The 20,244-nt window shown below is 42.4% G+C and overlaps 2 protein-coding genes across 9 annotated transcripts in view; one reads left to right on the top strand and one right to left on the bottom strand.

The window, feature by feature from the left end:
- The window catches only part of PHF11 (PHD finger protein 11), a 29,068-nt gene extending 18,497 nt beyond the window's left edge, over positions 1-10,571 (top strand). For all 3 annotated transcript variants that reach the window (XM_083606691.1, XM_083606692.1, XM_083606693.1), the window contains 4 exons: positions 272-341; positions 1,882-2,004; positions 8,900-8,971; positions 9,613-10,571. In XM_083606691.1, coding sequence (XP_083462817.1) covers positions 272-341; positions 1,882-2,004; positions 8,900-8,971; positions 9,613-9,776 — 429 coding nt within the window. In that variant the 3' untranslated portion in view covers positions 9,777-10,571. The remainder of the gene's footprint in view (positions 1-271; positions 342-1,881; positions 2,005-8,899; positions 8,972-9,612) is intronic.
- Positions 10,572-11,806: 1,235 nt separating this feature from the next.
- RCBTB1 (RCC1 and BTB domain containing protein 1) overlaps positions 11,807-20,244 on the bottom strand; it is a 45,105-nt gene continuing 36,667 nt past the window's right edge. For all 6 annotated transcript variants that reach the window (XM_083606565.1, XM_083606568.1, XM_083606566.1 and 3 more), the window contains one exon: positions 11,807-12,659. In XM_083606565.1, coding sequence (XP_083462691.1) covers positions 12,519-12,659 — 141 coding nt within the window. In that variant the 3' untranslated portion in view covers positions 11,807-12,518. The remainder of the gene's footprint in view (positions 12,660-20,244) is intronic.

The raw sequence follows: 20,244 nt of genomic DNA, 5'->3' as shown, positions 1-20,244 counted from the left end.
TTGGGAAATAAAATGTGCATAGTTGAACTGTGTGTGTCACTTTGAGCTGCTTGGAGGAAAAGTGCTATGAATTAATACATGGATTACTTGGGAGATAATTTAGCTTAAGAAACAGCATATGCTTAGTGCAAAGCATGGATAGGATTCAGCTCTTATCTTGTTAGCATGTGAAGGTGGGGATTGCTACACTGGAAAAACATGAACATTGTCGTTAGTGTTCTGAACAATACTGATAAATATGCAAACTTGTTTTCAAAAACACTTTTGACAGAATGATAATGAAACAGTTGCAGAAGAGAGCCTACAACAGGTCCTTAAGAGAAAAAATGACCAGCAGAAAGGTAGGACTTCACTGTGTTTGGCACTTGTTAGGATTTCTAGTAGCCTGTTGTGCAGCTTTTTGCCATAAATGTGACTCAAATTACAAAGATGGCCACTCATGATTATTATAGAGACCATTTCCTATACAGTGGTACCTTGGGTTAAGTACTTAATTCGTTCTGGAGGTCCGTTCTTAACCAGAAACTGTTCTTAACCTGAAGCACCACTTTAGCTAATGGGGCCTCCTGCTGCCGCCGTGCCACCGGAGCACGATTTCTGTTCTCATCCTGAAGCAAAGTGCTTAACCCGAGGTACTATTTCTGGGTTAGCGGTGTCTGTAACCTGAAGCGTATGTAACCCAAGGTACCATTGTATATATAAATGTGACTTATTATTATTTGTACCCCGCCCCTCTGGCTGGGTTTCCCCAGCCACTCTGGGCGGCTTCCACAAAGACCAAAAATACACTAAGATGTCACACATTAAAAACTTCCCTGAACAGGGCTGCCTTAAGGTGTCTTCTGAATGTCAGGTAGTTGTTTATCTCTTTGACATCTGATGGGAGGGTGTTCCACAGGGCGGGCGCCACTACCAAGAAGGCCCTCTGCCTGGTTCCCTGTAGCTTTGTTCTCGCAATGAGGGAACCGCCAGAAGGCCCTCGGCGCTGGACCTCAGTGTCCGGGCAGAACAATGGGGGTGAAGATGCTCCTTCAGGTATACTGGGCCGAGGCCATTTGGGGCTTTAAAGATCAACACCAACACTTTGAATTATGCTCGGAAATGTACCGGAAATGTAGATCTTTCAAGACCGGTGTTATGTGGTCTCGGCGGCTGCCCCCAGTCACCAGTCTAGCTGCCGCATTCTGGATTAGTTGTAGTTTCTGGGTCACCTTCAAAGGTAGCCCCACATAGAGCGCATTGCAGTAGTCCAAGTGGGAGATAACTAGAGCATGCACCACTCTGGTGAGACAGTCCGTGGGCAGGTAGGGTCTCAGCCTGCGTACCAGGTGGAGCTGGTAGACAGCTGCCCTGGATACAGAATTGACCTGCGCCTCCATGGACAGCTGTGAGTCCAAAATGACTCCCAGGCTGCGCACCTGGTCCTTCAGGGGCACAGTACCCCATTCAGAGCCAGGGAGTCCTCAACACCAGCCCGCTCCCTGTCCCCCAAAAACAGTACTTCTGTCTTGTCAGGATTCAACCTCAATCCATTAGCCACCATCCATCCTCCATAATCACATTGTGACCGCTAACAGGCCAATAACCTGGACCCATGGGTTTCTGTGGCAGAGGGGAAAGCCACATATAAACACACATTATCTAAACTTTTGGCTTGTTCTTGAGCCTTTGATGCTGCTGCTTTTCCCTGGTGGAGAAGTGATTGCTGCTTCAAAAAATATTTAAAGCATCCAGGATTTTAGTGTAACTATGACTTGAGAGTATCTTGCAAGCTAAAAAACAAAATGTCTTGAAAGTAAATTACTGCTCTTGCTAGAAAGAGCTTCACAATGCCAGTAGATATGGAACTGTTTGAAAAAGGATGTATTTCTCTCTTAACAGTAAGGATAGACTTTTTAAGGAAGTGTAAGCAGGCTGGGCTTCTTGATGAAATCTTTGAGGAAATGTTAGACACTCTTCACCTTGCACAAGAAAAGCTGATGGATGACAACACTTCTGAAGCAGGTACTGGAAAGTGTTTTTAAGTCACAGCCATTTGGGACAGTTGCTAATTTGAGCTTTTTGGTCCAAGTCATGACCTGTGAATGCTTCCGTAGGGCTTACCTCTCAGGAACAAGACTGCTTGGCCCTGTTTATTTCTCATGTTCTTTTTCCCCAGCCTACTGTTGCAGGATGAGTTTTTGACTCTCCCCTACAGAGCACAAATGCACAGTTGGGCTTTGGGGCACCCTGTGACCTTCCCTTGCAACAGGTTTTAGTGGAAGCAGAAAGAGAAGACTGGTTAGGTGCAACAGCCCTGATACCCCTGGGTGCAGGGGGAGGTCATGACCATTTTATACACTGGCATGACTTTATTTATTGTATGCATTCATAGCCCAGCCTTCACCAAGCATGTCCAGGGTGGGTTACATACAGCTCAATAACCTATTTTTACTGAGTATACAGGTGAAACTAATATATGAGATAGACTCATGACACGCAAAGCGAGATATGCCAAGCCTTTATTTGTTATAATTGTGATGATTATGGCGTACAGCTGATGAAAACTCCAAATTAACAATATCAGAAAATTAGAATATTGTGCAGTAGCTATTCAATCCATAACACCTGCAATGGGATCCTGAGCCTTTAAATGGTCTCTCATAGAATCATAGAGTTGGACGAGACCACAAGGGCCATCGAGTCCAACCCCCCGCCAAGCAGGAAACACCATCAGAGCACTCCTGACATATGGTTGTCAAGCCTCTGCTTAAAGACCTCCAAAGAAGGAGACTCCACCACACTCCTTGGCAGCAAATTCCACTGTCAAACAGCTCTTACTGTCAGGAAGTTCTTCCTAATGTTTAGGTGGAATCTTCTTTCTTGTAGTTTGGAACCACTGCTCCGTGTCCGCTTCTCTGGAGCAGCAGAAAACAACCTTTCTCCCTCCTCTATGTGACATCCTTTTATATATTTGAACATGGCTATCATATCACCCCTTAACCTCCTCTTCTCCAGGCTAAACATGCCCAGCTCCCTTAGCCGTTCCTCATAAGGCATCGTTTCCAGGCCTTTGACCATTTTGGTTGCCCTCCTCTGGACACGTTCCAGTTTGTCAGTGTCCTTCTTGAACCGTGGTGCCCAGAACTGGACACAGTACTCCAGGTGAGGTCTGACCAGAGCAGAATACAGTGGCACTATTACTTCCCTTGATCTAGATGCTATACTCCTATTGATGCAGCCCAGAATTGCATTGGCTTTTTTAGCTGCCGCGTCACACTGCTGGCTCATGTCAAGTTTGTGGTCAACCAAGACTACTAGATCCTTTTCACATGTACTGCTCTCAAGCCAGGTGTCACCCATCTTGTATTTGTGCCTCTCATTTTTTTTGCCCAAGTGCAATACTTTACATTTCTCCCTGTTAAAATTCATCTTGTTTGTTTTGGCCCAGTTCTCTAATCTGTCAAGGTCGTTTTGAAGTGTGATCCTGTCCTCTGGGGTGTTAGCCACCCCTCCCAGTTTGGTGTCATCTGCAAATTTGATCAGGATGCCCTTGAGTCCATCATCCAAGTCGTTGATAAAGATGTTGAATAAGACCGGGCCCAAGACAGAGCCCTGTGGCGCCCCACTAGTCACTCTTCTCCAGGATGAAGAGGAACCATTGATGAGCACCCTTTGGGTTCGGTCAGTCAGCCAGTTACAAATCCACTGAGTGGTAGCATAGTCAAGACCGCATTTTACCAGCTTCTTTACAAGAAAAAACGAGATCAGGTTAGTCTGACATGACTTATTTTTCAGAAATCCATGCTGACTATTGGTGATCACAGCATTCCTTTCTAGGTGCTCACAGACTGTTTGCTTAATGATCTGCTCCAGAATCTTCCCTGGTATTGATGTCAGACTGACTGGGCGGTAATTATTTGGGTCCTCTCTTTTCCCCTTTTTGAAAATAGGGACAACATTTGCCCTCCTCCAGTCTGCCGGGACTTCGCCTGTTCTCCAGGAATTCTCAAAGATGACTGCCAGTGGTTCTGAGATCACATCTGCCAGTTCTTTTAATACTCTTGGATGCAGTGCATCTGGCCCTGGAGACTTGAATACATCTAAACTAGCCAAGTATTCTTGTACTATCTCCTTAGTTATTCTGGGCTGTATTTCCTCTGCTGAATCATTTGCTCCAAATTCTTCAGGTCGGACATTGTTTTCTTTATCGGAGAAGACTGAGGCAAAGAAGGCATTGAGGAGTTCAGCCCTTTCTGTGTCCCCTGTTTGCATTTCACCATCTTCTCCTCTGAGTGACCCCACTGTTTCTTTGTTCTTCCTTTTGCGATAAACATACCCATAAAAGCCCTTTTTGTTGCTTTTAACCTCTCTAGCAAGCCTGAGTTCATTCTGTGCTTTAGCTTTTCTGACTTTGTGTCTACACGTGCTGGCTATTTGTTTGAATTCCTCTTTGGTGGTTTCCCCCCTTTTCCATTTTTTGTACACATCCTTGTTTAATCTTAACTCAGTTAAAAGTTCTTTAGATAGCCACCCTGGCTTCTTTAGGCACCTTCCATGTTTCCGTCTCATTGGTATTGCCTGAAGTTGTGCTTTTACTATCTCCCTCTTAACAAACTCCCAGCCATCATGAACTCCCTTTCCTTTTAGTATTACTGTCCATGGGATCTCACCCAGCACTTCCCTAAGTTTTATGAAGTCGGCTTTCTTAAAGTCAAGAAATTGAGTCCTAGTATGCTTGGCTGCTCCTTTCCGCTGTATAGTAAACTTCAGAAGAGCATGATCACTCGCGCCTAATGATCCTTCCACTTCTACCCCACTAACCAGGTCATCAACATTGGTTAGGACCAGATCTAAAATGGCTGTTCCTCTTGTTGCTTCTCCCACTTTCTGGACAATGAAGTTGTCTGCAAGGCCAGTGAGGAATCTGTTTGACCTTATGCTCTTGGCTGAGTTTGACATCCAACAAATATCCGGGTAATTGAAGTCCCCCATTACTACTATCTCCCTTCCTTTTGCATGCTTGGCCATCTGTTCCAGGAAGGCATCATCTATGTCCTCCGTTTGGCTTGGGGATCTATAGTAAACTCCCACAATGAGGTCACTGTTATTCTTCTCTCCCTTAATTTTGACCCAAATGCTCTCACTTTGGCTTTGAGGTTCTAAATCTTGGATCTCTTCACAGGTATACACATCCCTGACATATAACGCCACTCCTCCTCCTTTCTTGTCTGGTCTGTTTCTCTGAAATAGATTGTATCCCTCCATTATTACATTCCAATCGTGGGACTTATCCCACCAGGTTTCTGTGATGCCTATTATGTCATATTTAGTTTGCTGTACCAAGAGCTCAAGCTCATCTTGTTTATTTCCCATGCTTTGCACATTAGTGTACAGACATTGAAGTCCATTAATCATTCCCCCGTGTCTCTTATTTAAGGATTTTTTCCTCCCACCTCTCAGTTTTTTTTTCCTCCCACCACTCTCAGTTTGGTTCATTAGGAAGCACAATCATGGGGAAGGCTGCTGACCTGACAGTTGTGCAGAAAGCCATCATTGAGACCCTCCATAAGGAGGGAAAGCATCAAAAGGTAATTGCAGAAGAAGTTGAATGTTTCCAAAGTGCTGTATCAAAACACATTAATGGAAAGTTATGCGGAAGGGGAAAGTGTGGAAGAAAAAGGTGCACAAGCGACTTCCAGGTTGGCGCCTCCGGCAATGGCAGAGCTCCTCCGATCGGGAGGAACTTGCTCTGTGAAAAGCAGGGTCTGACCGCCACGGCGAAGGCGGAGACCCATTGAAATCACAAGCGGGAGAAGCTTGTGAACCTGGGATTCGGCTGGCACCTTTTGCGCCTCCCCTACTCGCGGGGAAACCCGGTTTCGGGGATCCGGAGCGACGTGGGGTGAGTGGCGCGGTGCTTTGAATTGACTGCTTCTTTCACGGAGTGAAGCCGCATTGCTGTTGCCGGAGAGCGCTGACTTTTTCCTGTGGACAATTGGATTTTAAACAACTACCCGTGAGTAGAACGGAAAATTGGATTAAATACCTTAATTTGTCACTGAAATGGGGAAGGTCTTAAACAGGAAGTCCGCCTTCCCCTTTTGTAAATAGATTGAAGCAAAGACGTTATAAGCTAAAGTCTTTGAAAGCTTTTGGCAAAGGACTAAATTTTCATCGGTTAAAACTACAAAGCCCCCCTTGGAAGCAGGAGAAGAGGGGGAAAATTTTGGACTTAGTGAGCCTGCAGGAGAGAGTGAAAGACCAAATTACCACTGCTCCGAACCTGGAAAGGGCTGCCAGAAAGAGTGAAGTTTTGGGAGAGTTCATTGACTGCGAACAAAACATTTTTGACAGCTAGTTGAATAAGAGAAAGATACTGTTTCCATTGTCCTCTTCTGCGTTTAAAAAGGAGGAAAAGTAACTGGAAATTGAAACTATTTTTATGGCTTGAATTGTGTCTGAAAGGATTGATACAAGTGGAGACTGTTTCCCTCTAGAGGGAGTTTTTGAAACTGTCACAGGAGTGCAACTGGGGAATCACCAGCTGCAAGATAAGTAATTGTGAGAACCAGAGACTGACCTTGGACCACTCAAAATGTTGACAGGAGAAGTCGTGACGGCATTATGCAAGATAAGCTACTCGTTGGAACAGCTTCATAAGAAGACGAATGACATGTCTTTTAAAATTGACAATTTGGATCAAAAAGTGACTAATTGGAGTCAAAAAGTGAGCACCAACACAGAAATAATTCAGGACTTGGTACAAGAATCTACTTTGGCAGGACAAATTGTGGAGGAGAAAGAGAAAGCTGTGGTTGTTGAGCCTAAAGTAATACAAGCGGGATCCTTAGTCTTACAGAAGCAAATTGAGGATTATAAGTTGAGGCCTTCTATGATTGAATCTAGAAAAAGCCAGATTTTGAGGATTGGATCCCGGCTTGGACGGAAGAAGGAAAGTTGGAAAGATCCCTCTATGCAGGGATTAATTGACTTTTGGGACATGTACTTGGGTCTGGAGGAGATTGGAGTTCTGGGGGCCTTTGGATTTGGAGGAACTTTGAAACATGTAATGAAACATCTCAGCTTCAACCATGGAAATTTGGCTGACCTGCCTGGAAGGAATAAAAGCATTGTTAGGTTGGAGTCTTCCCGAGATCTGCTCTTTGGCATTAAAGAATATGAAGAAGACCTGCAGAAGGGACCTGGAAAAGAGTTAAGAGCCTCGGACATAAGATCTCCAGGTTGATGGACTATATGGAATTGACAGAAAGGACTGGCAGAATACGAAACCAGGGAGAGGAGATGGTGGAAGATTAGAGAATTTAAAGTTTATATATAGAAATACTGTAAAATTAATGAATGATAGAAAAATGGTGGAAAGAAATTTTATGGCCTTAGCAGAAATGTTATAAGGAGTTAAGCATATATAAGTATTTTAGTTTTAATGATAAAAAATATGTCAATATATTTACAATATGACAGAAAATAGAGAAAGATGGAAAGGATTTGCTGAAACAATTAAGAGAAGTGGAATACAAAAAGGGAGGTGAGAGGAAGTCGAGGAAACAAGGGAATGAAAGATAGAGTATGGAAAAGGTGTGATGTATGTTTTTAAATGGTTATTGTTTTGTTTTGTTTAGGGTTAAGGTGGGTTAGGGTTTTGTTTAGTTTAGGTTAATGTGTTTAGGTTGTGTTTTGTATTGTTTATATATTGTATTGTTTTTTTTCTTTCTTTGTTTTTTCTCTTTTGTCTTTTTTCTGTTTCTTTTCCTTTTCTGTAATCTTTAAAAGTAATAAATATTATTTTAAAAAAAGAAAAAGGTGCACAAGCAGCAGGGATGACTGCAGCCTGGAGAGGATTGTCAGGAAAAGACCATCCAAACGTGCTGGGGACTTTCACAAGGAGTGGAGGCTGGAGTTAGTGCATCAAGAGCCCACACACACAGACGGATCCTGGAGATGGGCTTCAAATATTGTATTCCTCTTGTCAAGCCGCTCCTGAACAAGAAACGTCAGAAGCGTCTTACCTGGGCTAAAGAAAAAAAGAACTGGTCTGTTGCACAGTGGTCCCAAGTCCTCTTTTCTGATGAGAGCAACTTTTGCATCTCATTTGGAAACCAAGGACCCAGAGTCTGGAGGAAGAATGGAGAGGCACACAATGCCAGATGCTTGAAGTCCAGTGTAAAGTTTCCACAGTGTTGGTCCACTGTGCTTCATCAAGTCCAGGGTCAACGCAGCTGTCTACCAGGAGATTTTGGAGCACTTCATGCTTGCTTCCGCAGATGAGCTTTATGGGGATGCTAACTTCATTTTCCAGCAGGACTTGGCACCTGCCCACACTGCCAAAAGTACCGAAACCTGGTTCAGTGCCCATGGGATTACTGTGCTTGATTGGCCAGCAAACTCGCCTGACCTGAACCCCATAGAGAATCTATGGGGCATTGCTAAGAGAAAGATGAGAGACATGAGACCGAGAAAGCAGAAGGCTGCTATTGAAGAAGTCTTCCATAACACCTCAGCAGTGCCACAGGCTGATAGCATCCATGCCACACCGCAGTAATTGATGCAAAAGGGGCCCAAACCAAGTACTGAGTACATATGCATGCTTCTACTTCTCAGAGGTCCAATATTGCTCTATTTGCAATCCTTGTTTTGCTGATTTCATTTAATATTCTAATTTTCTGAGATTTGGGGTTTTCATCAGCTGTATGCCATAATTATAACAATTATAACAAATAAAGGCTTGACATGAGTCTATCTCATATATTAGTTTCACCTTTTAAGTTGAATTACTGAAATAAATGAACTTTTCCACGATATTCTAATTTTTCGAGTTTCACCTGTATCCTTGTGTGTACTGTATATTAAAATCTGTGTTCATGCAGAGGTATCAGCATGGTTTTGTCTCTACCCTCAGAATATGAAGAAACAGTAATGTCACTTTTTGACTGTGGCCTTTTTGAAAATATACTTGCAACAGCTCACTCTGGTATGTATGCATGAAGCAAAATTTGGAACTTCTCTCAATGACTACTTTTTGAGCCTTGGCAATCTGGTTTGGCATTAAAACCCAAGCACAAATGTCTCAGCGCCAAAGTAGAATAGATCAGTTACTTGGTGCTGAAATAATTCAGACTGTTTGGCCTGATTATTCCTTTGATCTTACGAAGAAAACCACTTGCCTATTCTGCTTATTAGGCTGCATTTCTGGGACTAAGTCTTACTGAACTCAGTAAGTAGACTATATTCCATTGTTCATTTTTAAGGAGTGGGAATGAGAAGGAAATGAGTTATCAGTACTATACCGTATATTTCCTGCTGTAAGAAGGGGCTGCCTGGCATAACTGCTGCATTGCTCTACCAATCCGTAGTCCCCTTTTGTGCCTTTTCAGGCATGAATAATAGTTATATACATTTCCCTGTAAAAAATGTTTTGGAGGGGGTTAATATTTTGACCCTTTTTGTAGAATTATGCTTTTGTATTCAGGTAACTGAAATTGCCTTTATGAAATCAGTTGATTGAAAGGACAGTCACAATGGAGAAGATATTAGAGAAACAAAGGAGTCATTTGAAAACAACAAACTTTTGCATTTTACATTAATACTAAGCATCAATTGTAAATTCTACAGGAACTGAAGAAAAAATTCAGCAGCTACTGCACACGCGGGAAAGACTGGATACTCAGATTGAGCTTCTGAAAGATTTGAAGGAAGTAGTACTACCTGCCCCAGAAGACACAGCTAGTGTATCTAATAGTATCTCTGAACAACCTGCATATTTCTGTAACACTTGATCATGATTTCTCCTATCTGGTTCTTGCATAAAATCAACTTTCCAGTTAGATAAGTCTGCTTGTCCTTATATAGCACATTTGTTATAACTGTTTTTTTCCTCTAATCATGACCGTGAGACACTTTTGTTCCAGCAAAGGCATTTTTTTCTTTTGGTTTTGACGGTCAAATTCTCTTTTTGTCTATTGCCTATTCATTTATGTGATTATTTGGAAAGGCAAGGGAAAGCCTGTGTCCTCTTGATAGCCATCTCCAAGATCATGGCTGTCTTTCTGATCTATTTCAGTACAGGGAGAATCGGATGTGTTTATCATGTGTTCTTCATAGCTTCTTTGCAACTGAGTCTCTAGAACCAGGGCAGCTCCAGCCAGCAGGGCCAGGAGACATCAGTGAAGGGATGGAGAACCCAAGGTCAGCCTTCCTAAAGGATTGCACTGTGGTGCTATAATACACATACTTTTTAAATCAATGGAAACGTCTTCTATCTTCAAGACACTTGACTACAATTGGTACTGAAATTAAACACCATAGTTTCACTTTCCAAAGAGAAAGTCAAACCATGAACCTTCGTACTTATAGTTTTACAGAATAGATCCTGTCTGTAAAATGTCCCTGGCCTTGCAGTAGGAACCCAAACATTAGATGTTTCAGACACCTCAGGAGGGCTTAATGTTAAAATGTTTAAGAGAATCAGTTTCTTAGAATCATAGGTAGTTGTGTGTGTGTAAAGAATATTTGCAATTGTTTGATTACAGAATTGTAAATAATCATTTAATAAAAGTGGGTTTTTTAACAAAGTACAACAATTTAAATTTGTATTTTCTACCTTCAACTACTGTCAAGGTAGTTACAGGACGCTTCCCATTTCAGCAACTTGGTCTGCTGACTTTCACAAAGGGATGGGGGGTGGGGAGAGAGATAGGACAAGGCAAAATCTAGTCCTCTCATCCCTCCCACCACCACGCCATGTAAGTGCTTTCAAAACATAAGGACGCTAGCCATCTGTCTGGCAGATGTATACATTCAAGCAGCCAAAATACACAGGACTGAGATTGTGAATGTGGAAACTTTTAACAAACTGAAGATGCAAGTAGTTGGTTGAAGTTTCTGATGCAAATTGTGAAGGGGATTAACCAGATTTTCCATTGCAGTTTTTGTCCCATTAGTGAATATATGTTGATGGGGTGGCACTAAGAATCAACTGCAGCTTGCAGATGGGCAGCACTGAGGAGAAATACCAGATACGTTTTTATAGGTCAGCTTCAAACAGTAGGGTTGTGGGTTTTTATAATTTAGTCTTTAGAAGTTATACTTCAGAATTTGCACTGCTAATACAGACATTAAAGCTGCTGTACATTTTGTGTGTGAGAGAGAGCTCTGTGAGACAGTACCTGAATCCTAGCAGATGCACCAAAAGCTGTATCTTCATTGTGCCAGCTGCACATTCACTGTGGATGCTGGAATAATCAATGAGAACTTTGCCTGTATGGGCACAATTCCTTTGCAGAAGTTAGTGGGGGGTTTTCTGGTCCCTTTCTGTTTCTACAAGAATATGCTTTGAAAAGTGCCCTTAAGTCCTGTTCCCCCCCACCCCCAAGAAAGTCAACAACATTTTCATACGACACAACAGTCCTAACACATTTTCTACCTGTAGTATTGTCATCAATCAAGTTTTTTTGAGCATCACCACTATTCTACATCAAGAAAGTCCAGCTTTGAGGTAGGAAGAATATCTAGATATTAGCCTTGGGTATATAACCCTCAATAATGAAAGGTAGACAGTCCTATAAAGTTTTGATTTATCAAGGATTTATCCAATTTAATGCATTTTTTTCCTTTCAGCAACACTGCAGAAGTTACTAATGTTTACTACACACTGCCTGCCCCTTTCTGGTGAAGACTACCAGAACAAACAGCAGTATAGAACTGCAGAATTGGATGGAACCCCAAAGGTCATCTTCAATCCCCTGCAATGCAGGAACAGATGTTCTAATGTCCTTTCGAACTCAGAAGCACCACCCTCTGCTAAAAATAATTTTATGCATTATTTTAATGGGATACATTTAGAACACACATTTTACACACAATAATTGTACAGAATTCATACATAATTTAAATGCAAAATATTTTCCAAGAGTATTCTGCTTTTAACAACTTTAAATCTTTACAACGAGGCTGCCTGTCACAGCTTATATGTCAAAAAGCTGTGGAGGCAAAAATTTAATTCCAAATAGATTTTGAGACACCATATAACTGATTCTTCAAGTCTTTTTAAGAGACATAGTTCAACAGATTCAATACATAATTGTTTCACAGACAAGTCCTTCGTTACTGGCAGGTTCTGCAAGCTTCCTTCATGTGCATGCAAATGGAACAGACAAAAAGGCAAAAATACTTCCTTCTCACACTGCTGCTACATAGTTCCAGGTGGTGAAGCATTTTAGTGCCAGCAAAAATCAGTAAGAGACCCTGAAATCACTAAATTACACCATATAGATTAACAACTGAGCAAGCCCAACTTCTGAAGGATCGATCATAGTCTTCTCTTCACCCTCCTTCAGTTCCTTCCATCTTATTCTTTCCAAAGTTGTTCAAAACTTTGTAGAAGCATCCAGCTATCTAGAGCAACTTAAAATCAAATCTTCCATTCTTTGATTTGGAACTCCTTTAAAAACAACTGCTGGACAAGTGTTTTTTATACAGCATGGCCATGAAATCACACCAGCTATGGCTGCAACATCCATTCAGTTCTTAAAGGCTCCATATTTACTGGCTTTAGCAATGAATTCCTTTAGCAGAGAACCATCCATTTGCCAAAAAGCTGCAGTCTGGGTGACTTCAGTCAAGTGATTGACACAAAACTTAAAGCAGAATTCTTCTAAATCCTAGATACAAAACAAAAAGCCTTTTTATTAGCTTCAAAGTTTCTAAATTTTCTCTCATCCATGTTCAAATAAAGACAGCATTAAAAAGTTATGTATTTAGAATTGATTAATAGTTTTAACCATGCCATATGACAATTCTTTGTTCCAGCCACAAGATACAAGAAACGACACCCCCGCTTCTCTCACTTGCTAACGTGTAATGAAAGTTTCCTTTACACACAAGTGGGCCAGGGAGTTGGTGTTTGTATGCAAAGGCAGATTTTAAAGTTTAGTCTGTTACATAGGGTTCTTTTCTAACTACCATGTTACATTTACATAGCTCATGCAAATATAAGATTAGAAAGTGAAAATTACAGAGCAAAAACAACATAGAACAATCATGTATTGAAATATATTTTTATTCCAGGATAAAAATACAAGACCAGTCTTCAGAATTCTGCAAGGAAACAGTCACATTTTACAGATCAAGCACATTAATGACGTATCCAATTGATTTCAACAGGTCTTATTCTAAGTCTGGATCCAAGTCATTGTTTTTATCCACTAAGTAAATAGCAACTCCTGCGTCATTTGGTAGAAACAGGCAAGTTTAATACCTCAGTCTGAGTTTGTATGTAGTAGGTATTTTTCATCTTAAAATGGGGGTGGTTCCAATTGTTGCTGGACTACTAATCGCATAATCCTTGACTGGTGGCTATGCTAGGAGCTGCAAATCCAGTAACATTTGGAGATCATCAAGTTCCCCATCCCTGGCCTAAGATGCAGAACCAGTCAGAGGGCCTTCTCGGTGGTGACGCCCGCTCTGTGGAACGCCCTCCCATCAGCTGTCAAGGAAATAAACAACTACCTGACTTTTAGAAAACATCGGAAAGCAGCCCTGTTTAGGGAAGTTTTTGATGTTTTATCATGTTTTTAATATTCTACTGGGAGCCGCCTAGAGTGGCAGCCAGATGGGTGGGGTATAAATAATAAATTATTATTATATTATTAGAATCCAACAACTAAGCAAATAATCCCAAAATATTTATTTAAATACTGTAGTTTATTGTGCTAACAATGGTAGAGAAAAACACAAAAAATATAGTAATAAAAAAAATATATTATTAGGCCCAATGGCAATTGGCCTGTAGAAGGGAGCGGTCCTCCCCTACACTCACAGCAGCAGCAGCAGATTCCATAACCAAGGTAACAATCTCTACTAGTCAGGAAGAGAAACCAGCAACATCCCATAGTTCTTGGATCTCCCCATCCTACATATCACAATTCAACCCAATTCTTTTTCTCCAGTCAAACTCAGAAGCCAAGTTATTCATCATCCAACAAAATATAAAATGATGTTGAAGTTCAAGCTACAGAATTTTTAGCAGGAATTTCTAACCAACTCTTCTTTGAACATTAAAATTCAGGCTCATGTGGCATCCTTGTCTGACCTGCTTCAGGCACCCTCATGTCTGCACCGCAAATATAAACTTCTGAACAAATCTTTCACCACAAAAACCACATTCATAAACAAAAGGCACAAAGAAAATATTTAGCTGTGTTATTGCTCAGTGCCATACCCAATTGTCTCTACCTCTGAAGTATCAGGCTAAATGAAGAAACTCTCACTCCATGCCCCTTACCTCCAAGAGAAGCTGTATTGTTTAAGGCAGAACTAACTGTGTTGGGCATGGGGGGCACTTCAGTTAACATTTTAAAAACCTATCCAGTTGCAGCTGAAGCATCAGAAGAGTATTTTGATGCATCTGAAAGTTTTAGGAAGAGAGACTTGCTAATAGTTCAAACTGAACAGCAAGCTCATCATATGCTGTGAATAGAACTATGAAATACTGATTGCATTCCCCAGTCTGATACTTGAGCCTACAAATTAATAAAGGAAGAATGAATTTTGAACTTGGGTCACTTGCAATTTAGAATTGTTTAAATATAATTCTGCACCAGAAGTCATTGCACTCTTCCAATCCTTCTGCCTGTGCAGGCTTTGCCACTTGCCCCCTTATGAGGGTTCCCCCAAAGCCCCACCATCACACAATTCCCAGGAGGCTTCCTTGTGCAGGCAGAAGCCCTTGCACAGGGCTTTGCTGGCTAGTTCAATGAGTCCTGCCCCTTCAGCTTACAGTTGGGGGTGACAATCATACTTAGGCAACAGTGAAGCACCGCTGTGCACTTTTGTTAATTTGCAACTGCTGTGGTTTCCGTGAGGCTTGCCCATGGAAGAAGAGGAGTCAATGACTCCATTCCCACACTGATAGAATGAGGCGCCCCTTCAGGGGAAGCCCTGAAGAGACTGCAGACATCCTGGGAGGGGAGCCCTGCCATGGGCATCGTGGCACTTGAGGATACAACTTGGAACCAGGTCAAACTGGTCAAACTTTATTCAGCTTCACGTCAATTAAATGTTTAAATTTCTAACATTCCCATTAATCAAGAACTGAACTTGAAAATTTAGATTTAAGTTTAGGTTCCTTTGGTTCAAAAGAAACAACAGTTAAGGTGAAACTGCTTCCTACATTTTCTGATTGTTGCTAAACCTCAAAAAGTATAAAACTCCATTCCAACTATGTTTGATCAGTTTTATCAGTTAATCACCTTGCTTTATGGTAAAAAAGGTAAAGGACCCCTGGACTTAACCGTCCAGTCAAAGGTGACTATGGGGTGCAGCGCTCATCTCGCTTTCAGGTAAGGGAGCCGGCATTTGTCCGCAGACAGCTTTCTGGGTTATGTGGCCAGCATGACTAAACCTCTTCTGGTGCAACGGGACACAGTGACGGAAACCAGAACACATGGAAACACCGTTTACCTTCCCACCGCAGCTGTACCTATTTATCTACTTGTGCTGGTGTGCTTTCGAACTCCTAGGTTGGCAGGAGCAGGGACAGAGCAATGGGAGATCACCCTCTTGCGGGGATTTGAACCGCCGACTTTCTGATCAGGAAATTCAAGAGCCTCAGTAGTTTAGACCACAGCACAACCCCTCCCCCCACATATCTAGCTTTATGGACAACACAGCAGAAAAGGCTTAAAGTCAAACCAAGAGTCTAGATAACGGGTGTTTCACTCTGGCCTAGATTTGCTTCCCCAAAGATTACTCATTGTTATGAACGTTGTGTTTGCTAAAAACACTGAAAGGTGTTTCTCATAAAACAAGGATACTGCTTCAAATCAGGTTCTACAAATGTTAGAAATGTACTCTCTTAAAAACCAAAGCTAGGAATCTGGGGGTTAGGATTCATTTACAGCCCCCAGCACATACTGGACATCCAAGTCTTCAGATTAGCAGTATGTTTCATAAAGAAGAAGAAGAGGAGGAGGAGTTTGGATTTGATATCCCTGATATCAAATATCAGGGATATCCTGCTTTCACTACCCGAATGAGTCTCAAAGCGGCTCACAATCTCCTTTCCTTCCTCCCCCACAACAAACACTCTGTGAGGTGAGTTGAGCTGAGAGACTTCAGAGAAGTGTGACTGGCCCAAGGTCACCCAGCAGCTGCAGGTGGAGGAGCGGGGAAGCAAACCCGGTTCACCAGATTACGAGTCTATCGCTCTTAACCACTACACCACACTGGCTCCCTCAAGCAAGACTGATTTGTCTACAAAACTGACAGAATTTTAAAACTTGTAGTTCCATTTAAACACACAGAAAGATTTACTACATAGAAAATCTCTCATAGATAGTTAAACTCTCATAAACTGGCCCAGGTATATAGAAACATCTCAAAGAATGGTAGGTTGCATTAATATCCCCTGTTATACAGAGAATGCAAGTGATTGCAACAAAATGTTGAATTGTGGTTTCTACTCAAGGTGGCCGGCATAGCCCTCTTCTGAGAGACGCCATTCCATTCTCTCTCCATGCCCCCCCCTTTTTCCAACAGCCCATGATTTTCAACTAGGTTTTACTCAGATTAGGCCCACTGAAATAATTGGGCCTAACTTCTGCTCTTCAAATGGGTTTAAATACCTCTGTCTGGGGTTACTGAGCCTGCTCAGTGTTTTCAGCTGTTTTTGAAGTCCACCCTCCCCTCCCCTCTCCTCCCCACCAACAACTAGTTGTTTCCTCACTCCTGTATATGGACAGTGCCAGTTTGTCTACATAACAATCCCTAACAATTTTTCTTTTAATAATAAAATCAAAATAAAAATAAAAAATCAGGAGTAAAAGGGATGCAATTATAGAATTACAAATGGGTACTTTTGTACTAGGGACGCAGGGGGCGCTGTGGGTTAAACCACAGAGCCTAGGGCTTGCCGATCAGAAAGTCGGTGGTTCGAATCCCCGTGACGGGGTGAGCTCCCATTGCTTGGTCCCTGCTCCTGCCAACCTAGCAGTTCAAAAGCACGTCAAAGTGCAAGTAGATAAATAGGTACCGCTCCGGCAGGAAGGTAAATAGCATTTCCATGTGCTACTCTGGTTCACCAGAAGCAACTTAGTCATGCTGGCCACATGATCTGGAAGCTGTACGCCAGCTCCCTCGGCCAGTAAATTGAGATGAGCGCCGCAACCCCAGAGTCGTTCACAACTGAACTTAACTGTCAGGGGTCCTTTACCTTTTTACCTTACTTTTGTACTATGAAAGAAATAGAAAAAATAAAAAGTTCTTGCTTATAGGCACCACCAAATAAAGTATTTCAAAGGGATTTGCTATCCTTGTGAACTCAGTGCCATATATTTGATAAATAGCCCTCAAATAAGAAATAAATGAAATAAGAAGAATCAGAATGACCTCTGCTGACTTGAACATTACATGTCAATTTCTCTCTGACAGCAATAAGAATAACTTTCTTGCACCAGTTATCTAGGGTGCATTGGTGCATCATGGCGCACTTCTTCAGCCCAGAGCAAGGACAAATCAAGTGCCTACTGGAAGATACACAATTAACTGTTCACATAGAAGTGTTCACATTACCTTTCTCAAAAACAGACCAAATACATAGTTTAGTGTCTAGGATCACATTTCCCCCTTTAACTGTAATGATTTCTGTAATTACTTGTTTCCCAAATTTATGAACTTCAACACAACTCCTCATGTGCCAATAAGATCCTGGCTCCCCACAGCCCTGTGAGCACAAGGCTTGGGGAGGGATCTTTGACCCCATGGAGCCTTCAGTGTAGGAGCTTATCCCCTATGATGTTTAACATCTACATGAAACAGCTGAGTGGGGTCATCCAGAGGTTTGGAGATCATTGTCAGCAATATGCTTCTCTTTTACATCTGCAGGTGAAGCAGTGGAAGTGCTGCATGAGAGCCAACAAACTCAGCTCCAGCCATATAAGACTTGAGACACTGTTGGGGGGGGGGTCCGTAGAACAGATGGATGGGAAGTGGTCTGCTCTTGATGGGGGTTACACTTTGTCTGAAGGAGCAGGTTCATAGCTTGGGGGTCCTCCTGAATCCTTGAGGCCTCCGTGGCACAGAGTGCCTTCCATCAGCTTCATCTGGTGGCCCAGCAGTGCCCCTATCTGGACAGGGAGAGACCCACTTATGTCGTCTATACTCTGGTAACCTCTAGGTTCGATTACTGCAACGCTTTATATGTAGGGCTGCCTCTGAAGATGGTTTGGAAACTTCAGCTGGTGCAAAATTTGGCAGGCATGTCAAATGAAGGCCTGCATATTAGCTGAGATCCCACATTAGCTGAGATCGGTAGCGGATCATAAACAAGGACAAATGAGGGTAATCGTCCTTGCAAAAAAAAAAAAACCACCCAAGGGGGGAGGCGAGCTCCACTTGCAGATTGTTTGATACCTGGCTCTCGTCCACCATGGATGACGGGAGGCAGGAGGTGCTGAGTGCAAAGCAATTCGCTTATTGGTAACCCCCTGATACAGCCATTATGGGGAGAGGTTCTTTGGTTTATTTGAAATAAATTGGATCTAATTTACAGGCATGTACTGGACTAATTGGACAAGATAATCTGCTAAATGAATCAGCCACTGAGCGGCAACATTTTGATCTGCAGAGATGATTTTCTACGTAGCAAACACTGGTATGTTGGGGGAAGCAAGCCTTTACGCTTTCTTTATATATCATGTTTGCTGCATTATTGATTTGGCAAACCTCCCCTTGAGTGCTAGTGGATTGATAAAAAGCAAAATGAATTAACAAGAATAAGATAATATTTATGGATTACTACAAAAATAGAACTGCGTGAGAGTATTGATATGATTTAAAGCATTGATCTTCCACTGAATCGCAATTAGGGCTATGGCCTTTGAAGATCTACCATGGCTCTGGCGGGATGCCAGATTGTTAGCAGTGGAATACTGGAGGATAAGATAAGTTGGAGACCTGCCTGGGGCAATGGCGGGACGCCAGACCTTTTCTGTATTAATGTGGCTACTATTCATAGAATCGTATAGAGTTGGAAGAGACCACAAGGGCCATCGAGTCCAACCCCCTGCCAAGCAGGAAACACCATCAGAGCACTCCTGACATATGGTTGTCAAGCCTCTGCTTAAAGACCTCCAAAGAAGGAGACTCCACCACACTCCTTGGCAGCAAATTCCACTGTCAAACAGCTCTTACTGTCAGGAAGTTCTTCCTAATGTTTAGGTGGAATCTTCTTTCTTGTAGTTTGGAACCATTGCTCCGTGTCCGCTTCTCTGGAGCAGCAGAAAACAACCTTTCTCCCTCCTCTATGTGACATCCTTTTATATATTTGAACATGGCTATCATATCACCCCTTAACCTCCTCTTCCCCAGGCTAAACATGCCCAGTTCCCTTAGCCGTTCCTCATAAGGCATCGTTTCCAGGCCTTTGACCATTTTGGTTGCCCTCCTCTGGACACGTTCCAGTTTGTCAGTGTCCTTCTTGAACTGTGGTGCCCAGAACTGGACACAGTACTCCAGGTGAGGTCTGACCAGAGCAGAATACAGTGGCACTATTACTTCCCTTGATCTAGATGCTATACTCCTATTGATGCAGCCCAGAATTGCATTGGCTTTTTTAGCTGCCGCGTCACTGCTGGCTCATGTCAAGTTTGTGGTCAACCAAGACTCCTAGATCCTTTTCACATGTACTGCTCTCAAGCCAGGTGTCACCCATCTTGTATTTGTGCCTCTCATTTTTTTTGCCCAAGTGCAACATTTCTCCCTGTTAAAATTCATCTTGTTTGTTTTGGCCCAGTTCTCTAATCTGTCAAGGTCGTTTTGAAGTGTGACACCTCTGGGGTGTTAGCCACCCCTCCCAGTTTGGTGTCATCTGCAAATTTGATCAGGATGCCCTTGAGTCCATCATCCAAGTCGTTGATAAAGATGTTGAATAAGACCGGGCCCAAGACAGAGCCCTGTGGCACCCCACTAGTCACTCTTCTCCAGGATGAAGAGGAACCATTGATGAGCACCCTTTGGGTTCGGTCAGTCAGCCAGTTACAAATCCACTGAGTGGTAGCATAGTCAAGACCGCATTTTACCAGCTTCTTTACAAGAATATCATGGGGCACCTTGTCAAATGCCTTGCTGAAATCAAGGTAGGCTACATCCACTGCGTTCCCTTCATCTACCAGGCTTGTAATTCTGTCAAAAAACAAGATCAGGTTAGTCTGACATGACTTATTTTTCAGAAATCCATGCTGACTATTG

This window comes from Podarcis filfolensis (genome assembly GCF_964270895.1).
Source record: "Podarcis filfolensis genome assembly, chromosome: 3".
NCBI classification, from domain to species: domain Eukaryota; kingdom Metazoa; phylum Chordata; class Lepidosauria; order Squamata; family Lacertidae; genus Podarcis; species Podarcis filfolensis.
This window is presented reverse-complemented; position numbering and strand designations above follow the sequence as displayed.